We start from the raw sequence: 23,583 nt of genomic DNA, 5'->3' as shown, positions 1-23,583 counted from the left end.
CTCGTCATCCCCGGTCTCCCCGGCAGAGTTCCGTCTTCCTCTCTCTCTCCGAGCGCTTCAGCCCACACTGACCTGACCCTGCCAAAGCGAAACAAGTAGACGTGCCGCCTACAACCGGGCCGGAGCCGCAGTCCACAGCGCTTCCACTTCAGGGACGCCTTTACACCCCGACAATAACAATAATAGCGAGGACACCACCGCAGGTACGTGAAGCGGCGGCTTTATCCCGCTTTATATCCAGACCGAGGCAGTGAAGTGAAGCGTGAGTGGATGGAGCGGATCACACGGGGCCTACCGCACTGCCAGCTCCGCTGATCCCTCTCCGTGCCGCGCCGCGCCGCCGGAACACAGGCAGCCTGTTAACTGGACCGAAACGATACAGACCTGAGATCCAGGCCGTCGGTAGACCGAGAAAACATGAGCTCACGATCTGAGTGGATATTATGTGGCGCTTTGTATGCGGGCTTGATGTCCGATCAATCCACGCCTCTCCCTTTAAAGCTAAAGCTAAGCTAGTGATACTAATGAGTGCGATAGAGCTGAACACTCGCGTTTTCGTTTTCTTGCGGTGATATTTTCACCTCCTTTCGCTGTCAGGTTGGGAAACATGCTTGACTTGGCTGTCCAGCACACGTTGTGCTTCTGGTTAGTTGGTCAGTCAAATGTGGTGGCCAGTGAAGTGCCAGTCAGTTCCTTATTAAACGCCTCGACCTACTTTAAATCTCGACTGTCACGCAGTCATTTCTGTGAGGGACAGTCGCTCTCTGAGGACTTTGCTCCTTGTCCTATCCCGCTGTTATCTTATGGTAAAGGTGTGAGCTTTATTGTAGACCTGCTGGTGTAAATATCCACCCCACAATTAAAAAAATTATTATTCTGTCTTGTTTTCATTGAGACGCTTTTCGCTGCCATTAGAGCCAGTTTTGACTTGACTAGCCATATTTCTCTTGATGTAGCTAACGTAAGGCTTATCTGTCAGTTGGGTGTCTTTTAATAGTCACTTTAAGTTTGCGCATGCGCACTGGCGTGTCATTCAAAGAAATGGGAGAAAGCTTTCATGGCAGGACACATGTCTCCAGGTCTTATTTAAAGACCTCATGGAATCAGAATTGTGTTGTGTTTTATGAAACAGGCCACTGCTGTGAGCTTCAAGGATGTTAATTGATGGTATATGCTTTTGTTGAAACCATCAGCCTGCATTATTTCAAATTATTTCTTAAATAAAAGTTTAAAAGTGGGACTTGATAATGAAAAGTGTCATTACTCTGCAAAGAAACCTCCACAAATTAGAGAAACAAGTAAATTGCATCCCACATGAAGCACTGCGAATGACACATGTATTCATATTTTACAATTAATGTAATATATATTGTTTCTAAATACATAATCAACATCTTTAAATCACTAGTTTTATAGTCATCCATAATTATTTCAGTGCTTCATGGAGTTTAGTACTTTCCCTTATTAAAGCACACAGTATAGTACAGTAAAGGTGTAGTACTGTCATTTTTCAAATACATTTTTGCTTCAGTTCAGAGTTTGTAATGTTGTGATTCACCTTGCAACATCAAGTAGCTAATCATGGTCCTCAGATTTGATGTAAATTCATGCATGTTGGCTTTTTAATAAAACAGAAAGGATATGTCCAATCCCCAAAACATCTTTCAATAGAAAGTGTTATTACAGAAGATTGTGTTTTGTGAAGTCTGTTTGTTTGTATTGGTGTGGAGCTGCTCTTTTCACACCGTGCCGCCTTTGCACCAATATGTACCCTTATTTTCCTCTCATTGTCTGAACCATTGTTCTGAGTAGTGTGTATTTAAATAAACGCAGAGAGAGAAGTTTATGTAATTAAGACAAGTAGATGACTTCATTTTCACTTCCTGTGCCTCTTGGGTTGAAACTTGCTACACAACTCTCATACAAAGAAAGGCTTTCCTATCTTTATCCTCCGTGGTTCTGAGGGACCTTTTGATTGTTTTGAACTGCTCTGTACAAATAATAGTTTAAAACTGGATCCGTTTCTGTTAATTTCCTAGTTCAGGGACTCAAAATGCAGTTGAGTAGTAGTCAATCATGGCAATGACTGTTTGGCTGTTTGGATTGGAATAAGCTGTGTGTATACTTCCTCCAATTTGATAAAAATAGGCTGAAACTGTTTGCAAAGTGTAATGATAAACATTTAGTGCGCATTGTAGTATGAAATGTCACAGCATTTTTAATTTAGCAAGTGAAATTGTTAATATCTTGAAAAATAATCTGATTTTAATACATTTAAAGTCTACATTGTTTAATAAATTTTAAATTCATAGAAAGTATTTTTATACATTTTAAATGTATATAAATTATTTTTTAGAAATGTTATAAATAAAATATTTTATAAATACATTTTAAATTATGAATTTAATTCATTCAATTTTAATTCACAAAAAAATTTGGTAGCCTAATTAACAAGATTAGTGCTGTCAAACGATTAATCACATCCAGAATAAGTTTTTGTTTACATAGTGTGTGTGTGTGTGTGTGTACTGTGTATATTTATTATTTATATATAAATACACACACACACAGTATATATTTACATGTATTTACACACACATTTATATTCATATAATTTAATTTATATGTTTAATATATAAACAAAAACTTATTTTGGATGCGATTAATCATTTGACGGCACTAAACGAGATATTAAAAATAAGGGTTGGTATTACATCTGGTTTATTTATAATATTGGAGATGCTTGACCACATTGCATTGTGGGATACAGTACCCATCCTAGTAAGCTGTCTTACACACATATTGGAAAATATAGGCCAGATGGGTATTCCGTGCATGCAGACAGTTTGCATACTATGCATGCTACAGAAATAGAAAGAGTATAGCAGTATGGTATTCTGAACATAGCCAGGCAAAGTGTTTATCAATCCAGATGGAAGTGAGGCATAGTGTTGTTGAGCAGATAGGTCCACTTTTCTTGGCACCAGCTACATAAAGCAATAGATTGGCCAGAGCTAAAGACCTCCTGTGGCATTGCTTACAGACGCACTGCTTCTAAGTGATTCACATCTTTGTTTTTCGTTTTCCTCTTAGCAAGGCAAAGAAAAGTACACGCAGTTCAGAGCAAGTGAGCGCACCACACCCATCTCCACTTTGTTCTCTGTGCACAGGGCTGTGTGAATCGAACACACGTGAAACCTAAGAAATGTGTTTCCACTTACTTAACAGAGAATATGCAAGTAAGGGCAATGAGCAGATTTAGTTTACACCTCAACAGCTGCTTGTCTCATCTTGTATGTTTTCAAAATTCCTTTTCTGCATTTGCAATATCCCAGTATGCTTTCACACAAGTATTATATTTTAATCCATATTTTGTTTATTTATTTTTTTTACATTTACATCAAAATTTTAACTGACTAATTAGGGCTGCATTGACTAGCTGATAATCAAACCAAGTGTAGTCGTTTTAAATAAAACTACTAAATTCATTGTTAAACATTTAAATGAATTTTAACATTCAAAAGTTTGGGGTCGAAATTCTCTTATGCTCACAAGGGTGTATTTATTTGATCAAAAGTACAATAAATCAGTAATCATATTTCTTTTTTAACAAATAAAAATATACTCTCAGACATAAAGGTACAAAAGCTGTCACTGGGGCGGTACCTTTTCAAAATGTACATGTTTGTACCTAAAGGGTCCATTTTGGTACCTTAAAGGCACATATTAGTAATAGGTACAAAAGTGTACCTTTTGTATAGGTACTGCACCAGTGACAGCTTTTGTACCTTTATTTCTGAGAGTGTATATATACACACACACACACACACACACACACACACACACTTACATTTTATGTAAGCAGATATGATTGTAAATTAAATCAGAATTTAATTTAAGTATAGATTTTAATACAAGGGCCCATACAGAATCTGCATTATCCTTTTATGAACAAAACTAATTTAAGTGTCTGATATTGGTTATGGATTTACTTTTGTTTTAATTCTGCCTTTTGACACAATTAATACATGATTATTAGACTACAGCAATAAAACATGAATTAGGAATGGTTTGCTATTAATAATTAATTTCATGAATTCTCAATAAATACCATATTGGGTACGTACCACATGATACCATTTATTGGTAGACCCTATAATCAGTAACCAATTATTTAAGAAAAATATGAATATCAATAGATAAGTGGTTTGAGCAAAATTTTCTGCTATCAATTATTTATTTAAATGCAGTCATTTTAATGGAAAACCTGAGAAATGGTGCGGAATGAATTTAAACATGGATAAATGTTTTATGCAAAGCTGATAGCTCTACACTTTTTTTTTTTTTTCTGGTAGCTGAAAGCACAATCCGATTAGACAAAATATTTCATAAATGTGTGCGCGCACAGAATTTTGTAGATGACATGCATTCCATTTCCACCCAGATTCTCGGGCCGTCATGGGACTGATTGCTTGTATGAACACGACATACTATAAATTAAGAGTTCATATGCATCTTTCTTGGAAATGGTGTCTTTGGCTAAGTAACGTTGTGAGATGTGACCGGAAAATGGAGAATGTTAGACTGATGGCCTCTTTAAGGGCTCCTGGGAAATTGCAGTAGAATGGTGCTCCTAAATGTATTCTTAATGTAATCGGCTTATCCATATTCCCAACACAGTGAATCTCTCGGACACGCTGAACCGAACAGACTCCAGTCAGACACAGAGCAAACGGCCGTTCCAGGACCTGGTGCTTCTTGTCACTGGTTTTCCTCACTGTCCTGAAGGCAGAATTCAACCAGGCATGTCATCCGGCACAACAGCGCACTGTTTCTGTGTGCTTCGCATTTTGTACGAAAGCACTCAACCAAATGTCCACTTTTATGGCTTCCATCAAGAGCCTGTCTTTTCCTTGTTGCCTCGTCGTAATTAATCATCAGACGAGACATTGATTTTTTTTTTTTTTGGTAGTAAACAGATTTGTTCTGCCAGACTCAGGGGTTTTTGTTATCATCAAATCATTGTTAAAGGGATCGTTCACCCAAAAATAAAAATTATCATTACTCGCCCTCATTTCGTTCCAAACCCATAAGACCTTTGTTCATCTTCGGAGCACAAATTAAGATATTTTTGATGAAATCTGAGAGCTTTCTGACCTTGCATATATGGCAATGCAACTAAAATGTTCAAGGCCCAAAAAGGTAAAAAGGACATTGTTAAAATAGTCCATGTAACATCAGTGGTTCAAAAGAAGAAAGTCATTATTTTTGTTTTCTTTGCACACAAAACGTATTCTCGTAGCTTCATAGAATTACGGTTGAACCACTGGAGAACTCACATGGACTATTTTATTGATGTCCTTGCTATGTTTCTGGGCCTTGAACACTTCAGTTGCGTTTCTGTCTATGTAGGGTTAGAAAGCTCTTGGATTTCATCAAAAATATCGTAATTTGTGTTCTGAAGATGAACGAAGGTTTTACGGGTTTGGAACATGGGCATGACGGTGAGTAATGGCAGAATATTTATTTTTGGGTGAGCTATCCCTTGAACTAAACCTTTGCCCAAAAAAACAACAAAAAAATTGCATTTCTTTAAACAAAAATCATTATAAAATAAAAAATTCAGCTAATTCCCAAGGCATCATTTCTCATTTTTAGTTTCTGTTGAAGTACTAAAATTACTAAAACTAAATATAAAAAAAAAACTTTGTGGACATATTTTTAAGAAGTGATTTAAAATGACAAAAACACCACAACAAAATTACTGAAACTTTAACTAAAAGTAAAATAAAAACAGAAAATCTAAAAATAAAAGCTAATTCAAAATATGAACAAAAACTATAATAGTCTATCAATACTAAAATAACAGTGATCACAGAAGGTTTTTTTTTTTTTGGACACTTTGATCCTGAAAAGATTTTTATTCTTATAAGGCCACACTGAGGCCTTTAATGGCTAAGCTTTGGATAGATTAGCATTGAAGGGGGAGTCGGTGCTGTTTTCAGATCTGCGACCACTCAGCGTCAGCGTACTGACATTTTCCCGGCTGGATATTTTTGTTCCCTGCAAAGCCCCTCTGCACTTGAGTATAGGATATCAATTGAGTTAGCGAAGGGTGTCTTGAATGACCACTCTGGCTTTGCATGGCTCCACAGTGGCATCTGTTCAACAAACAAATGTATTTTTTATAATGGTGGCGGTTTAGGCTTTATTATTTATCTCAGTGATCATATTACTTGTATACAGTGTCTGAAGAAAAAGAAAAAAAGTGAATGTGAGCGAGTGAGTGTCGCCCGCTCACAGGTACTTAGCTTGATGTCAATAAGTAAACCCAGATTGCTGCCCTCAGCACACATACTAATTGGATCATACCACTGCGAGAGGGTGGAGGTGGAGATATGGAGGAGGTGATGAGGTGTGATTTTTAGAGTAAGAGAAGCAAGAAGTAGTCAACCACAGAGGAGGCAGCGTTGCAGGGGAGTTGGTGAATACTGTTGGTTGGCCATGTTAGAACATCTTATGCAATTTGCCGAATAAGTGTGCCAAGGTGTGTTGATTTTGCTTTGCCTGAGGCATTGTTATGCACTGCCTTTTAAACAGCACCTGGTGAAAGTACAAATGGTTGTGGAAGCAATATAGTCTGATAAAAGAGCACAATACACAACTTTATCTCGTGTTATTTAAGATGATAATGAGATCGATTCAGATTAATTCCGGTAAACTGATGTGGTTTAGCTGTAGGTCTTTTGCTTTGAATTAGACACCATAAAAGCTAATATAATAACCACAGAGAGTTATCTAGTAGCTGCATGAAAAGGACGCCATGTTGCCTTGAACACACTGCTGCTAAATACAGGCGTCACTCTTATAGTGCTTTCTGCTTAGGCATATATTTACATCAATTTGTTGGCAAGCCTTTAGCAGCTATGTTTCTGGTTTTTCAGCTGCAAGATGTAATGCGGTTGCAACTAGGCGTGTGTGATATTGACACAAAGTAAAATTTTCGTTAGTGGTTCAACGGATCATAAACCTCACGGTTCGGATCAGATTATGATTTTTGAGTCACGGATCAGAGTTTTTTTGGATCAGCAGGAAAAAAAAATTTCAATATAACTTTGCTTTCCATTTATTACTTAAAGCTAAGTACTACTTCGATACTACTAGCCTAACCAATAAAGCTCAAACATGATTTAAAGACAAGTGAACAGCCAGTAAAAATAAGAACAAATACATTACAAGCATAGATAAATACAATAAAACAAAGTTATGAATAAAATAAGGTCAGTAGTATTCAGGTGCAGAATTGTAAGAATTAACGTGTAACACTGCATAGTATTCACTGTATAAATTAAATGTAGATTAATCTTTGTCAAAGCTGTGTTTTGTTATTTGATTCGCATTAATGACAGCAGCAGGTATTTATTGGCTGCTGTCCCTTTAAGACCTGGTGCATGGATCTAATGTAATGATACACATCTGGTTTCTTTCTCAGCTGTTTTCGTTCACTTAAGACATAACCGACTGCGTTGACCAGAAGGAGATGGGCATTTTGTCATAATTTTGTGTGTATGTGTCTGTTCAAAAGCAAGCAGTTGCATCACGGATCAACTATGATCCGTTCAACCCCTAATCTTGATATTTTTGGAGAATGTATTTTTCACCGATAACGATAATTATGCACTATTTTGTGTGAGTGTGTTTTTGTGCAGATCCCATGGCTGGTTTATCCCCGTCTAAAACCACCAGTAGGTGGCAGTCCAACTTTTCTTAATGATTGATTAAACAATTCGTTTAAAACGGGTGAAGAAACAAAGCAAATGACTGTCTTTATGAATGGGTCATTGAATCATTGACTTAGAGGATTCATTTAGAGACACAAATTCATTAAAGTACGAAACATTGCAGTGTTGCTCTGAAACACACAACAGTTTTGTTCTGTTTTTTTGGACTTATTTTCATTGGCGAAACAGAGGAAAAACAATATTATGTCCAAAATGTAACTCACTCTATATTTACAACTGTTGTCAACACAAATCAACACATTTGTGATCATGCTAATGTGCTGATGTTTGGGAAAACGGCACTCTTGCTTGTGTGATATTACTTAACTATATCATATCTTACAAATATAAAATAAAACAAAAGCTCATGCAGGAATATTTTTGCCTTTTATAACTTATCATAGTGTCATTCAGTAGGCTTAATGAAGCATTGAATGGTTTTGGACTCTCAAGACTTGTTTTTGTTAGTTTTTTGCAAAGTGAGTGACTCATTCGATAATGTCAGCTTCCATATCAGTAAAACAACAATTACAGTATTATTGTAGATGATAAATATTGCATACCCCTAGTTGCCACCCCCATGCTTTTGCAGTGTGTCAGGCACTACTGGGTTTGGTAGTATTGTAGATATTATGCCTTTTTCATGTTAGTATTTTGGCCGAAAGACCTTGAAGTAGGTCCAGACACAATTTAGATTCTTTGTAGTTTGCATTTGTCAAGTGGCCCTATTGTCACGCCTCCTGCTGAATATTTGTGCTCACTTCTGTCCTTCTGCTCTTTATTGCGTTCTTCAAGAATGGCGCTGGACATGGCTGACTCACAGTACCTGCTCATCCTGGCACCATCGCTGGTCATCGCTCTCATGTTCCTCTTTTTCTGGCTCTTCATGAAAGAGACTTCTTACGATGAGGTTCTCGCCCGCCAGAAACGAGACCTTAAATTGCCTCCCGCCAAGCCCGATACTCGTAAAAAGAACGAGAAAAAGAAGAACAAGAAGAAGGAGACCGGTGGAAGCGGCGTAGGAGGAGGTGGGGGCGGCGAGTCAGAGGAAGACCTGAGGGATTTCGATACATCTGATGCCACTAACCCTGCCTCGAATGATGAGGATTCTGAGGCGGTGCCCGTGAGTCCACCGGTTGCTGCTCCGGTCCTGGCAGAACCTCTGTCCGGGATAAGAGAGAGGAAAAAGAAAGAGAAAAAGCCAAAAGCTTCTCCAGCTGCTGCTCCAGCTGCTGCCCCAACGGTTGTACCCCTTTCCCGTACAACCCCATCTACCCCTCCTGCCTCAGAAGAACCGGAAGTCAATGGCTCCAAACCTGCTGTCCGTAAGGAGCAGCCCCTCCCCCTGACCAAGCAGTCCAGCCCACCGCAGCCTCAGGCCACGCCCCCTGCACCAACTGAGACTACCAGCAAAAAGAAAGCCAAGAAGCAGAAGAGTGAGTCTGGTGAGTGGACTACCTACAAATAGGAACAGGTGTTATGCAAATGCCAAGTAAGTTTTGTTAAAAATGTGCAATGTTCTCTTCCATGAGGGCAATCCGATGTACAATATTCAACTTGTGAATAGTGAAGGCCAAAGTACACTAAGACTTAGTATATATGTGACCCTGGACCACAAAACCAGTCTCGAGTTTACATTTTTTGAAATTGAGATTTATATTTGGCTGAGATGCAACTATTTGAAAATCTGGAATCTGAGGGTGCAAAAAAATCTAAATATTGAGAAAATCACCTTTAAAGTTGTCCAAATGAAGTTCTTGGCAATGCATATTACTAATCAAAAATGAAGTTTTGAGATATTTACAGTAAGAAATTTTCAAAATATCTTCATGGAACATGATCTTTTCTTAATATCCTAATGATTTTTGGCATAAAATAAAAATGTATAATTTTGACCCATACAATGTGTTTATGGCTATTGCTACAAATATACCCCAGCGACTTAAGACTGGTTTTGTGGTCCAGGGTCACATAGGTACAGCTGGTTCTTGCTGCTTCACCCAAAAATTTGGTGCACCACTACTAAAAACCATTCAAAACCAGAACCATTCATAAACCATCCAGAACACCCTGACAAGCACCATCGTTACCCTAACAGCCACCCAGAACACCACCTCATGCTCCTCTCTGAAGATTTCTGGCTCTCATTTCTCACAGAAGAGCATCCTCCTGAGGTCAAGCTTGATCTGTCTCCTCCTGTGGTGAAGAAGGAGGAGCCTGTGATCATCGAGGTTGAGATAAAGGCAAAGGATGGAGCCGCCCCTATTGCCACAGCAGCACCACCACCAAATGCCTCCAGCGGCAGTGGGCGTAGGAAGAAGAAACAGAAGGTGGAACCTGTCGTCACAGGTAAGAATAAACCATAATCCGACAAACTACAGAGGTTAAAATTATCAGTTGAGTCAGTGAATCAGTAAAGTGGGCATCTGGTCTGTGAGATCTATGGCAAGATTTTATAAACTAAAGCCAATGTTGCACTATATAAAAGGGCTAGTTCAAATCTATCATCATGTGCTCACTGTCATGTTGTTCCAAGCCATATGACTGACTTGCCTCCAAGGAGCACAAATGGAGATGTTCTATATGCTGCTCTTTTCTCTGTTAGGAAATTACGCCATGAACAGGGGTTGTGATGTGCCAAAAGGAGCAAAAAAGCACCATAGAAGTGGTCTATATGCTTTCATATGTCACTTGGGCAAATTCAATTTCAAACTGTGTATTTGAGAAATATTTTCATGAGTTCTATGGACTACTGTAGAGCGTTTTTAACTTTAGCTTGCAAGTGTCCTTTCTCATTCTCTGTTATTGTATGGAAAAGAGCAGCTTGAACATTCTTTTAAACTTCTCCTTTTGTGTTCCATAGAAGAAACAAAGTTAAACCAGATTGGAACAACATAATGATGAGTAAGTCATTTTAATTTTGTGTAAAGTATTGCTTTAATAATTGCTGTCGTAATGTGTTTCAGTGGATGAGGCACATGTTCAATCCTCAGTCCCGGTCACTGACTCCACCGCCTCCACAAACCACCAGAACAACCAAAACAATGAGGCTCCGCCCCCTGCTCCTGCACCCACCAAACATGGCAAGAAACAAAAGAGCGAAACCAACAAAGGTACTTGGCATCTTTTTTTATTTTTACATAAAATAGGGGGTATAGCCAGATTTGAATTTTAACCATTTTTATTGATACTTTTCCAAGTTTAATGAGTTATAAGTATATTCATAATCTGCATTCTCCACCATCTTGGAATATTGTCACAATGCATAATGGGATGGTCTTTTCCACAAAGGATGTAGGCAAATTTTGCCTTAGAAACTGGCCTAAAGAAGGCATATTAGGAAACCGCATAACCTATGATCCCATTAAATACTGCCTACGGAGGGTTTGAAATTCTGATTTCGTTTTTTTTTTCCTGATGGCCTGCGGTTTGAGCAGGTGGCTGATACGCGTCTGTTTTTGTGCAGAGAACTCTGAGGTGAAGCTCAAGGAGCTGCTGGCCAGTCTGAGTGGACTTGTGCTGTCAGATTCTGATGTGGTCAGTCTCGTCTCGCTGCTCCGAGACAAGAGTCCCAACACTTTGGACAACTGGTATAAGGTTAGAAGATTAGGTTGACTTTTGTTTTTCATTTAATGTTTTTTGCTATCATGCAGTAATGAAATATGTTTGATAGTGAAAGCTTGAGTCGTCAGATTTCTGATGATTTTGCTGGTTTTGCTTTCTCAGTCTGCAGCGAAGTTTGAGCCCTCGGCCCAGCAGCTCGCAGAGAAAGATCGTCTTCTGAGCACGCTGCAGGAGGAGGTGTCTATCGCCAAGGGCAAAGTCAAACAGTTAAGCCAGGTTAGTAATTTATTTCACTTATATTTCCTGATGTGAGTACCAGGCTTCCACGAATAAGCTACAAATTGGTTACTCATTATATATTTTAAGTTTTAAAAATGCATAAATGCATTCAATTTGTGCACCCAAAAATTGTATTTATTTGGACCTTTATGGGGAAAGGCAAAGAAATAATCTCTGAAAGAAGAGAAGTTTACAGTTGGTTTGTTGGTTAATTAATTAAATATTTGTTTACTTAATGTTTATTAATAAAATTATAATTTCAGGGTTGTTAACACTATTCTGACATGTTACCAAAATTTGCAAACCTCATATAAAATAAACCTGCATATAATATTTAGATTAATTTGAGAAAAAAGTTTTTTCTGACAAAAAAATTTAAATAGTCTTTATGACTTTTTATTCATTTCAAGCCCTTTTTTTGCAAAGTGCCACATAAACATGCTCTAGTTATAGAAAATAAGTACCATAAATATGAATATAACTGAGCTTGGTAGTAATTTATTGACTGGGACTTCAGGAACTGCAGGCTGAGAAGCAGAAGACGGGCCGTGTTGAGTCTGTGCTGCATGAACATCGTGTTGCCAGAGAGAAAGACATGATGCAGGTGAAAGCTCAGAGCTACCAGGAGATGCAGATTAAGGTAATCAATCTCATTGATCGATGAGACTGTCATGCAGACGGTCTAGATCTGACCATGCAAGTCATAATAGAGCATAAGAAAGCATGCTTGTTGTGGTATGTTTATGTGTAAAAACATCTAATGACAAGTTACCTTTCTCTCTGCAGTTCCAACAGTTAAGAGAACAGCTGGAAGGACAGATTGCGCGACTGCAGCAGGAAAACGGCATCCTGAGGGATGCTGTGGAGAGATGCTCCACCACCAACCAGATGGAGAACAAGTGAGTCCCACCAACTCCCAGATTCCTCTCCTTTGGTCCACTTATAGCGTCAAGTTTCATAATATAGTATTTCATGACCATCCATCAAATACGCTATGTCTTTGTTTAATGTGTTTTTTCTCAGGCAGTCATCCGAGCTGAATAAACTGCATTCGGAATGCAACGGCCTGATGAAAGAGCTAGCAGAGACCAAAAACAAGCTGCAGCAGGAAGAGTTGCAACGGAAGAGTCTAGAAGTCAACTACAAGCAGAATATGTCCCAGCTGGAGGTGCCTACATAGCTCTGCACATTACTTGTCCTTTAACATGCCTTTTTTAACATCTTTTTGAATCACACTTCTGTTAGAACACCAAACAAGGCATTTGAGTTTCTAAAAGGAACAATTTTAAAGGTTTATGATGTACAAAGTGCAATATGTAGCTAACTACCCTGCACTAGTTTAGTGTGATGTTAGGTTAAACATTCATGATCAGATGAAATGTTTCCAAGCTATTCAAAAAAAAAAAATATATATATATATATATAGTGCTGCTTGAAAGTTTATGAACCCTTTAGAATTTTCTATATTTCTGCATAAATATAACCCAAAACATCATCAGATTTTCATATAAGTGCTGAAAGTTGACAAAGAGAACCCGAATCAAACAAGTGAGAGAGAGATATTTCCTTTGTCATTTATTTATTGAGAAAAATGATCCAGTGTTGCATATGTGCGTTGCAAAAGTATGTGAATCTTTGCTTTCAGTATCTGGTGTGACCCCCTTTTGCTGCAGTAACTGAAGGTAAAGTTTCTTGTAAGTGCTGATCAGTCCTGCACAATAACATGTAGGAGTTTTAGCCCATTCCTTAGTGCAGAACCACTTAAACTCTGTGATGTTGGCGGGCTTCCTCCAATGAACTGCTTGCTTCAGGCCCTCAACATTTTAATTGGATTAAGGTGTGGACTTTGACTCAGCCGTTCCAAAACATTAACTTTGTTCTTCTTTAACCATTCTTTGATAGAATGACTTGAAGGGGTGCTCCGATCAGGATTTATCTCACCTAAATGTTTGATCATGCACTGCATTTTTGTATTGACAATCATGCAATTGTTGCACCATAGCTTACACACAGCACAAGCCTGATTTCATGAGCTGTATGTGAGGTGGCCTACACCAGGTTCACACACACACTCTGTTTGCAGTGCGTATGCAGTCCATGTACCGTAAGCAGTGCAGAAGCAGCTTTCACACAGGAGTCTGCAACTGATCCGTGGCCGTTTACTACAGACACAACATTTATCCATTATTTTTAATCCAAACATTGCTACTTAAAATGCTTTTTCAGTATTGTGATTCTTTTTTTTACACAGTCCAGTAATACAATCTTTCATACACATGTTTAAACGCAATAAATATAAGCAAATTGGCGAGACATTTAAACTTCTTTTCTTACATTATCACAAACATTCTAAATTAAAAGTTACCATTGACTGAAACAGTCAGCTCTACTGCCTTTTCTTTAGCATTTAAATCTTTATTACAAGCAATCCTGCGTTGTTTTCCTATACTTCCACGAGTGCCATCTATTATTGCCTTGTTTTTCTAAAAGTGCTCTCTTCCTTTAAACCTAGCCAAAAAACAGTGCGCACGCTTTAAACCGTTAACATGAGCCTGAAAAAAATATGCACTGCAAACGGAATAATGTGAACCTGGCGTTATTTGTGTGCATGAGCGCACGGTCTCCAGGAGAGCGCACGAGCGCTGAATAGTTTAAATACTGGCAAGAATTAAAAAGAAATGCAATTTATAAACTTTAGTGACGATGCGACACTGCCTCTATTGTGCAAGTGACAATTTGTGTGTCAACTGTGCAGCGTGCAGCTCGCTTATAATGCAGATGCGATGTGATTTGAAGCATTTGCACATTTTGAGAGAGAAGGAGAGCACGCGCGGTGATTCACTCACGCTGTTTGTGAAATGATGTGTCTCAGAAAGTTTTCAAATGACTTTATATGTTATTTAATGAATGAATATGAATTGTACCTCACCTTCAGCATTATAATTATTTCACCTGCGCCGGACAGAGACCGAGACGGTGCTGCTGCATGTCTTGCCAAACCTCTCACAGCAGGCGCGTCATCAGCTAGAGACCGCCGATCAAACATCCCCAAGCGATTATTGGCCGATAATGATCGGTAGCCGATCAATCGGAGCACCCCTAATGACTTGTGTGCTTGGGGTTGTTGTCTTGCTGCATGACCCACATTCTCTTAAACGGATGTCCTGATGTTTTCTTTTAGAATTTGCTGCTATAATTCAGAATTCATTGTTCCATCAATGATGGCAAGCTGTCCTGCCCAAGATGCAGCAAAACAGGCGCAAACCATGATACTACCACCACCATGTTTTACAGATGGGAGAAGATTCTTAAGCTGGAATGCAGTGTGTTCTTTTTTCCGAACATAAAAACTTCTCATTTAAACCAATAAGTTCTATTTTGGTTTCATCCATTCGTTAAACCTCTCTCCAATAGTCCTCTGGCTTGTCCACATGATCTTTACCAAGCAATTTTCTTTTTGGAGAACAGTGGCTTTCTTCTTGCAGCTCTGTCATGCACACCATGGTTGCTCAGTGTTCTCCTGATGGTGGGCTCATGAACATTAACATTAGCCAATCTGAGAAAGGCTTTAGTTGCTTAGAAGTTACCCTGGTAACTTTTGCAACCTCGCAGACTATTACACGTTCTGCTTTGGAGTGATCTTTGTTGGTCCACCACTTCTCGGGAAGGTAACAGTGGTTTTGAATTTCCTCCATTTGTACACAATCTGTCTGACTGTGGATTTGTGGAGTCCAAACTCTTTAGAGATGGTTTTGTAACCTTTTCTAGCCCGATGAGCAACATCAGCTCTCTTTCTGAGGTCCTCAGTGATCTCCTTTGTTTGTGACATGATTCTCTTCCACAAACATGATCAGACTTTGATAGATCCCTGTTCTTTGAATAAAAAAAGTCATTGCACTGACTGAAAACACCTCTGAACATATGGACTCTTAATTTCACCTTTAAATTAACTGCTAATCCAAGAGATTCACATACTTTTGCCACTCACAGATATGCAATATTGGATCATTTTCCTGAATAAATGAATGACAAATAAAATATTTGTCTCATTTGTTTGATTGGGTTCTCTTTGTCTACTTTCAGGACTTCTGAAATCTGGTTATGTTTTGGGTCATATTAATACAGAAAAATAGAAAATTCTAAAGGGTTCACAAACTTTCCAGCAGTGCTCTCTCTCTATATATAGATATAATATGCATTCATTTTTGTGTGTATATTTTTCTTTAAATTAATATTTAAGTCTTTTAAATAATTATCAGATTTTAGAATAAAAAACTGTTTTGGTTATAGTGAAGATCTCAGTCAGGTTGCCTTAATAAAATTGTAATAATTTAATAGATTTCACACTTTTAAATATCAGATATTAACTAAATAAAAGTGAACCACTGAAGAAGAAAAAAAAAACAGATTTTAATAGCATTGCTTAACCAGATTTGTTTTGACAAGTTAAATGGCTTTTGTGACCACTGATAAATGAGGATTGGCAAATTTATTTATGTACATGCATCATTACTACTTTTCAACATTTTACCTGGTCATTGAAATGAATTAATTTGATTAAACAAGCCATTCACACCAACTAATTTGATTAAATGAATAGGATTTTCCTGTATTTGAGACAGACCGGAATCTCTAGGAGAATGTTTGATTATCACCTCTGCTCACTTTGATTTTCATTTTCAAGCGTTAATGTCCATTTTTCTTACAGCACTGCTTGTTGGCAGAATTAGAGTGTTACAGGAAAGGCTACTCTTAAAAACAACTGAGCTTTCTTTTAGTATCTCTTAAAATGTAGCATCTGTTTGCAGCATCACTACATTTAGTTACTTAATCCCCATCCCCACTGAACTAAAACGGTTTTGTGTCTTTTGTTGCAGGATGCAAAACGTCGTTGGGAAGAGCTGCAGAACTATTTGCACAATGTGAATGCAGAGAGAGAGAAGCTTCAGGCCGCTAAACAAGGTAGAAACACACACACCCACACACCATCTTACAGACCCCAAGTGTTCTGCACACACCACTTAAGCAGTGTCTCCTGTGTCTTCTCAGAGCTGCAGAATCAGCTGATGGCTGTGGAGAGCGAGATAACCAGTAAAAACAAGGAGATCCAGACTCTCCACAGCAACCTGACGGACACGCTCATCTTTAAAGAGCAGGAGCAGCAGAAGGCCAAGCAGCTGGAGCAGCAGGTCAGGCAGCTGTTGGAGGCGTCACAGCACACCATGCAGCCTGACGAAAAACTGCATGAACAAGTCCAGGTATCCGAGGAGTCACCGTACTCATTAAACTCTAAAGAAACATGTATGCATGTTATATGGCTGCTGATCATCATACAACGCTGTCATTTACAGGATCTTCTTAATGAAAACAATACGCTGAAAGTTAAGATTGATAATCTTCAGACTCAGCTCAACACTCAGGTATGTGTGTGGGCTGCTGGATGAGGGGGGATCTGTCTCTGCTTGTTGGTGGACAGTCATGTTTAAGAGTCGTTTCTCTGTTCTTCCTCTTAGGCTACAACAGTATCACATTTCGATGAGCTTCAAAAACTGTAAGTGGTCGCCTCAAAGCTTCCTTGTTTTTGTACAAAATAAGGCCTGTTTTACACTGCGCGTGAGCGGTGCAAATATTTTCACACCCGTATTAAGAGGTTAGGTTACAGTATTCACATTGACGGTGCATAGCAGAAACCTAACTGCAGGAAATATTGAAAATGTGTTTATCAATAGTCCTGTGTTATAGTCATTTCTGATGCAAACTACTCGTACATTGTTTGGAAAAAGATTGATGGCGTTTCACACGCAAACAGCAATTATTCAATGTGAATTCAGTTGATTTAAGCAGGCCTGACAGCAGAGTGTGTAGTAATGCGTGTAATATAATACGTAGCTGACTAGCTTGCTCCGCCAGTTTAGAAATGTGGCTTGTTAGCTGAATGTTGTTGATCAGATGCTGTGCTAATTGGCTTTCACTTGTGAAAGCTACTTTGAAACTAGCTTAGCTTGCCAATCTACTCATAATATTTTGCTTGTTTAAGATGTTTTATCAAAAAATGGATGATACTTTTTAAAATATTTATTTTTTAAAATTAAGTAAATAAACTAGTAAAAGTATTAAAACAGTTAGCAAAATTTTACACTACTGTTGAAAAGTTTGGGGTTGGTTAGTGTTTTGGTAACACTTTATTTTAGGGTCTCTTAATTAGTTGCTTATTAGCATGCACATTACTACAATGTTAGCCATTTATTAGTAGTAATTAAGCACATATTAATGCCTTATTCTACATCCCTAATCCTACCCAATACCTAAATTTAACAACTACCTTACTAACTATTAATAAGCAGCAAATTAGGAATTTATTGAGGGAAAAGTCATAGTTAATAGTGAATAAGTGTTCCCTATTCTAAAGTGTTAGTGTTTTTTTTTTTAATTTTTTTTTTTTTGCAGTTCTCTTCTGCTCACCAAGGCTGTAAATATTATAAAATATTATTTAAAAAAAAATTTAATTAAAAAAATGAATATGCTGTAAAACGTAATTTATTCTTATGATGGCAAAACTGAATTTTAGGGGTGCTCCGATCGATCGGGTACCGATCATTATCAGCCGATGGGGATGTTTGATCGGCGGTCTCAATCTGATGGCGCGCGTGCTGTGAGAGGTTTGGCACGGCATGCAGCGGCACCGGCCTGTGTGAATCACTGCGTGCTCTTTCTCTCTCAAAATGCGCAAATGCTTCAAATCACATCGCGTCTGCATTATAAGCGAGCTGCACGCTGCATAGTTGACACACAAATTGTCACTTGCACAATAGAGGCAGTGTCGCATCGTCACTAATGTTTATAAATTGCTTTTCTTGTTAATTCTTGCCAGTGTTTAACCATTCAGCGCTCGCGCGCTCTCCTGGAGGCCGTGCGCTCATGCACGCTCGCGACAGCGCACACACATAATGCCAGGTTCACACATACTCCGTTCGCAGTGCGTATTTTTCCGCGCTCATGTTAATGGATCAAAGCACGCGGTTGTGGTCCGTCAGTGCGTTCCATGAGCGGTACGTCTGCAGCGATCGTTTCCGCACAGAGTCTATCTTTGCTGTACTGCACGCGCTGAATTAAAGTGACAGCGCATTGTTTGCGGTAAATATGAACATGGATTGACGCGAAAATGTAATAATTACACTATAAATGCATATAGTTAAAGTCTACTGTGTTTTAGAGTCATCACATGTGGCTTTTTGGCTAGGTTTAAAGGAAATGAGCGCTTTTAGATAAACAAGGCAATAATAGATGGCACTCATGGAGGTATGGAAAGCAAAGTTCTTTATAAACTGCAGGATTGCTTGTAATAAAGATTTAAATGCAAAAGAAAATTCAGTAGAGCTGACTGTTTCTGCCAGTCATAAGTTAATTTAGAATGTTTGTGATAACATAAAAGTAGTTTAAATGTTTTGCCACTTGCTTGAGCAGCTTAATATATAAATCTAGAAGTAGCCTAAATGCAAAAGTAAAAAGCATTGAATAATGTGTTCCTTATGTTTATTGCATTTAAACAGGTCCATAAAGATTGTATTACTGTAAAAGAAAAAAGAATCACAATGAAAAAGCATTTTCAGTAAGAATGTTTCAAAATTTCAAATCGGAGTATCACTATAAATAATTCTACATGATAAAAAGATGACTTTAAAAAGATTGGTATCGGTGATCGGATCAGCAGATACTGCTTTCTGTGATCGGCAGTTATTTGTGAGAGGCATTTATTATCATCAATGCAATAAAAAAAAATTTTTTTTTACAGGAAAAGAGCAAAATTTATTTGAAAAACATTTTTCTAACAGTGTAAAAAGTATATACTGTCACTTTAAATTAATGCATCCTTAGAGATTAAGAGTATTAATATCTTTATTATTATTTGTATTATTTATTATAGTTATTAATAATAAGTTTACTAACCCCAAGCTTTTGAATGGGAATATTCATTAATATAACCATTGTAATTGTATTATAATATAATATTACCATTGTAATATTCATTTCTATTTAACCAATGATTTTTCAACCCAGATACAGTATGTCACTGGGTGAAAGCATGACGTGAGCTTCGCTGCTGCTTCGCTTGCACGATGCTGATGCTTGCGGTGTGAAACAGGCCTGACTCTGCATCCTGACGAGTCGGTTTTCAGCGTCAAGTAAAATGCTACGTCAAGCAATACAATAACAGCTTGTTAGACAGTACAGTATTTGTTGTTTCATATACAGCTATGTAAAATGAAATTTGGACTGAAAAGACCTACTTTCAGCCAAAAGTCCTAAAATGGAAAGGGTTTATCACTTGCCACTTTATCACATGGTTGGGACCCAGCTTAAGGCGGTCAGTTGTCTTAAACCTCATTATACGTTATCTTGCATGTGTCTCTCATTAGGCTGGCTGAAAAAGAGCATCAGAGGAAGAGTCTAGAAGATTCTCTTAATGCAGAGAGGAGCAGCAGCGCCGGCAGGGAGACAAAAATGCAGGCAAGTGTCAGCACCGTCGTTCCAGCTCACACCAGCTAAACTGAAGTGTGATTTCCGCTGTGTAATAAACACACGGCTCTTTCTACCATCTGTAGGCCATACACAATGAGAACCTGACATTGAAGACAGACCTCCAGAATCTGCAGGCACAGATTTCTGATCAGGTTAGACTTCAGTTGCTTTTCTTTCCACTAATCTGTTAATACATGTTTACACTAACGCATGCCACTGTTGTGTCTTCTCTTTCCCCAGGCTGTATCTGTGGATCAGCTAAAGCAGAGGTGAGTGCATTGAAATAGGTTAGAAGTGTAAACAAAATACAGATGCACTAGTGCTATACTGATATTAAAAACCTGGCCAATACCGATTATTTTCATGTTATAGCAGATATTAAAAATCAATATCAATAATATAAACAATGTCTAAATTTATGAAGTAGCTTGCCAAGCTACTTGTGATGTTTTGCTTGTTTAAAATGTTTTATTAAAAAATGGATGATGCTTTTCGATATTTATTCCAAAAATTATGCATTGAACTTACCCACAAATTAGTTTGGGGTTGGTAGTTTTTTTTAAAAATTATTTTAAAATTACAGTAAGCATTATGAAATATTATTAAAATTGAAAATAACTTCATATGTTGGAAAATGTAATTTATTCCTATGATGACAAAGCTCAATTTTCAGCATAATTATTCCAGTCTTCTGTCACATGATTCTTAAGAAATCATTGTAATATGCTGATTTGATGCTCGAAGCATTTCTTATCATCAATATTGAACAGTTACACTCCCTAATATTTTTGTGGAAACCATATATTTTTTAATATTTATATTTTTGATAATAGAAATTTCAAAATATCAATATTTATTGCACTAGTGCTGTACTAATATTAAAAACTGGCCAATACCGGTAACCTGATTATTTTTGTGTTATAGCAGATATTAAATTATAGCAGATATAAGATTATTAAATAATCATTAATCTAAAAATGTTTTAAAGAAGAATATTAAAGAAATTCTTCTTTAAAAGAAGAATTTGAGCAAAACAAATAATATAAACCCAAAAATGTAATTTAACCTTAATTATCAATAATATAATATTGCATCAATAATATTAAAAAAGATAACTTAACTTAAGCAGTAGTTTTACATGTTACAAGTGGATGTACAACATTACAATCATGCATTTACAACAGAAACTATACATTTTGATCTCAAACAAATAAAAAAGTGCTTGAATTAAAAAAATAATAGATTATAATATATACATGTTCGTTTGTTTATTATTAGATGTGTATCTAAAGTAAAATTTAAGTTTAGACACACTTGTGAAATTAATGAGTCCTAAATTAATTTCCCAATTAAATGAAATATGATTTAGAGCTATAATTTTGCATTTCTAAGTAACATTTGGAAAGTGTGTAATGTTTATTCATGAACCTGTATTAATTAATTTCTTGTGCTGAACACAAAAGAAGATATTTTGAAGAATGTGGGTAACCAAACAGTTGCTGGTCCACATTGAATTTGATAGAAGGAAAACAATACTATGGAAGTCACTGTGGACCAGCAACTGTTGGTTTTCCACGTTCTTCAAAATAGCATTTATGTTCAGCTGAAGAAAGAAACTCCATTCAGGTTTAAAACCTAATTTTGAGTAAATGATGGTATAAATATAAAACACTGACCGAATCGACAGACAGATTAAATTTTTTTTCTTTAATGTTAAAACAAAAAAACGCAAAGAGACAAAAATAACTCTCTACTCTTGACTGAAAAAAATAATACAGCTGCTTTAATAGGAATCAATCTATATAGTGCTTTATTTTTATATTTGTTCATTAAATTTCTTGAATGCTCCTGCTAAATATGCCTATTGTACCTGAAAATAAAGCACTGTTTGTTTTATTTGTATATTATGTGTATTTGTAATGTGTATTTTTATCTTCATCCACTTTGGTCTAAATATCCACCATTCTTTTTTTATATGTTGTTACCTGGAAAGGATTTGTCTTTTATAACAGGGAAATTATTTTGGCTGCACTGCTCAGACAAAATAGTAAAACCAACATGAAAAAGAATCGTGATTTAAAATCGTGATATTTCTAAAAAAAAAAAAAATCGTGATATGATATTTTTGCCATATCGCCCACCCCTAGTATAAATGCATTGGCGCAAATTGTTTATTAAAGCTCATTAAGTAATGTGTGTTGTATTATGTGTCCTTAGCCTTCAGCAACGTGATGACAAAGTTAAAGTGGTGGAGAACTTGCTGGAGTCCAGCCTCATTCAGATGTCCAATAAGGAATCTGAACTGAAGGTGAACAAGAATATATAACTGCAGTTAAATAATCAGTTTACATTTGTTGTGTTGATTGCCTTGATTGCCATGTTTTTATTTTTAAACAGGCAGTCAAAAATGAGTATGAAGATTTGAAACAGCAACTGGAGGCAGTACAGAAACAGACCTCAGAACAGGTAGCGAGCCACTACAACACACAGGCATTGTTTGGTGGAGAAGAGAGAGTGGTATTGTGATTAACGCCTGCCAAAGCTGCCCACTCACATTCTTCCTGTTTCTTTCCACCACATTTTTCCAGACAATATCAGAAAAGACACTAGAAGAGCTACAGCAAAAGTAAGTTACATAGTCACAACCAGGGCCAGAGTGGGGCCCATTTTCAGCCTGACAGTTTAATGCCCCCCATATGTTTCAAGAAGAACAAATGGCATACTAAAGTTCTTAAAGGGGTCATCGGATGCCCATTTTCCACAAGTTGATATGATTCTTTAGGTTCTTAATAAAAAATCTATAACATGCTTTGGTTAAAATTTCTCAATGATAGTGGAAAAAACACCCTTTTTACCCTGTCAAAATCAGCTTTTCAGCAACCCGTTTTAGTGCATGGCGCTTTAAATGCTAATGAGCTCTGCTGACCCCGCCCCTCTCTTCCGTGGGGTGACGAGCAGACTTTAAACTTCAGCTGCAAAACTTGCTAACTAGCACGTTATTAGGAAAGGTGATTTGCAAAGATTCATAAAAAACCCTTATAATCACTTCTTCTGTAGATGAAGCTGGATCACGATTGATTCATGCGAACATAGACTCATTTAGGTAGATCGGGGGCACATTACCTTGCGTCTTCAGCAGCTCAGATGTCTGGAGTAAATGACGACTGCTATATTCATTATTACATCCAACAACAAAACGCCTCAATTGCTTAATCGGGAGCCATTCTTGTCTTTCCCTGCACCTGAGTTGACACAATGGCGGACTGATGACACCTCACTCAGGGCGGGTCTAAGGTAAGATGGTCTTGTCAATCAACAATCCGTGGGAGCGGCCTGTACAGAACTACGTCATTCTGACAAGAATCTTAGAACAGCCTGATTTGAGAGAGGAGATTTAAAAAAAAAAAAAGAAAAAAAAAAACACTGGGTGGATTTTTAT

General features: G+C 37.4%; 1 protein-coding gene across 4 annotated transcripts in view; it reads left to right on the top strand.

Moving 5' to 3' along the window:
• The first annotated feature begins 44 nt into the window (after nucleotides 1-44).
• ktn1 (kinectin 1) overlaps nucleotides 45-23,583 on the top strand; it is a 36,278-nt gene continuing 12,739 nt past the window's right edge. For all 4 annotated transcript variants that reach the window (XM_058748673.1, XM_058748674.1, XM_058748672.1 and 1 more), the window contains exons 1-19: nucleotides 45-203; nucleotides 8,577-9,226; nucleotides 9,939-10,130; nucleotides 10,748-10,894; nucleotides 11,248-11,378; nucleotides 11,508-11,621; nucleotides 12,142-12,264; nucleotides 12,411-12,523; nucleotides 12,648-12,792; nucleotides 16,502-16,586; nucleotides 16,674-16,882; nucleotides 16,976-17,044; nucleotides 17,138-17,175; nucleotides 20,042-20,132; nucleotides 20,228-20,296; nucleotides 20,385-20,413; nucleotides 22,362-22,452; nucleotides 22,542-22,610; nucleotides 22,733-22,770. In XM_058748673.1, the coding sequence (XP_058604656.1) occupies nucleotides 8,578-9,226; nucleotides 9,939-10,130; nucleotides 10,748-10,894; nucleotides 11,248-11,378; nucleotides 11,508-11,621; nucleotides 12,142-12,264; nucleotides 12,411-12,523; nucleotides 12,648-12,792; nucleotides 16,502-16,586; nucleotides 16,674-16,882; nucleotides 16,976-17,044; nucleotides 17,138-17,175; nucleotides 20,042-20,132; nucleotides 20,228-20,296; nucleotides 20,385-20,413; nucleotides 22,362-22,452; nucleotides 22,542-22,610; nucleotides 22,733-22,770 (2,402 nt within the window). In that variant the 5' untranslated portion in view covers nucleotides 45-203; nucleotide 8,577. The remainder of the gene's footprint in view (nucleotides 204-8,576; nucleotides 9,227-9,938; nucleotides 10,131-10,747; nucleotides 10,895-11,247; nucleotides 11,379-11,507; nucleotides 11,622-12,141; nucleotides 12,265-12,410; nucleotides 12,524-12,647; nucleotides 12,793-16,501; nucleotides 16,587-16,673; nucleotides 16,883-16,975; nucleotides 17,045-17,137; nucleotides 17,176-20,041; nucleotides 20,133-20,227; nucleotides 20,297-20,384; nucleotides 20,414-22,361; nucleotides 22,453-22,541; nucleotides 22,611-22,732; nucleotides 22,771-23,583) is intronic.

Source organism: Onychostoma macrolepis, chromosome 17 (genome assembly GCF_012432095.1).
Source record: "Onychostoma macrolepis isolate SWU-2019 chromosome 17, ASM1243209v1, whole genome shotgun sequence".
Classification (NCBI taxonomy): domain Eukaryota; kingdom Metazoa; phylum Chordata; class Actinopteri; order Cypriniformes; family Cyprinidae; genus Onychostoma; species Onychostoma macrolepis.
The sequence above is the reverse complement of the archived record's forward strand: the minus strand, read 5'-3'. Positions and strand labels throughout refer to the sequence as shown.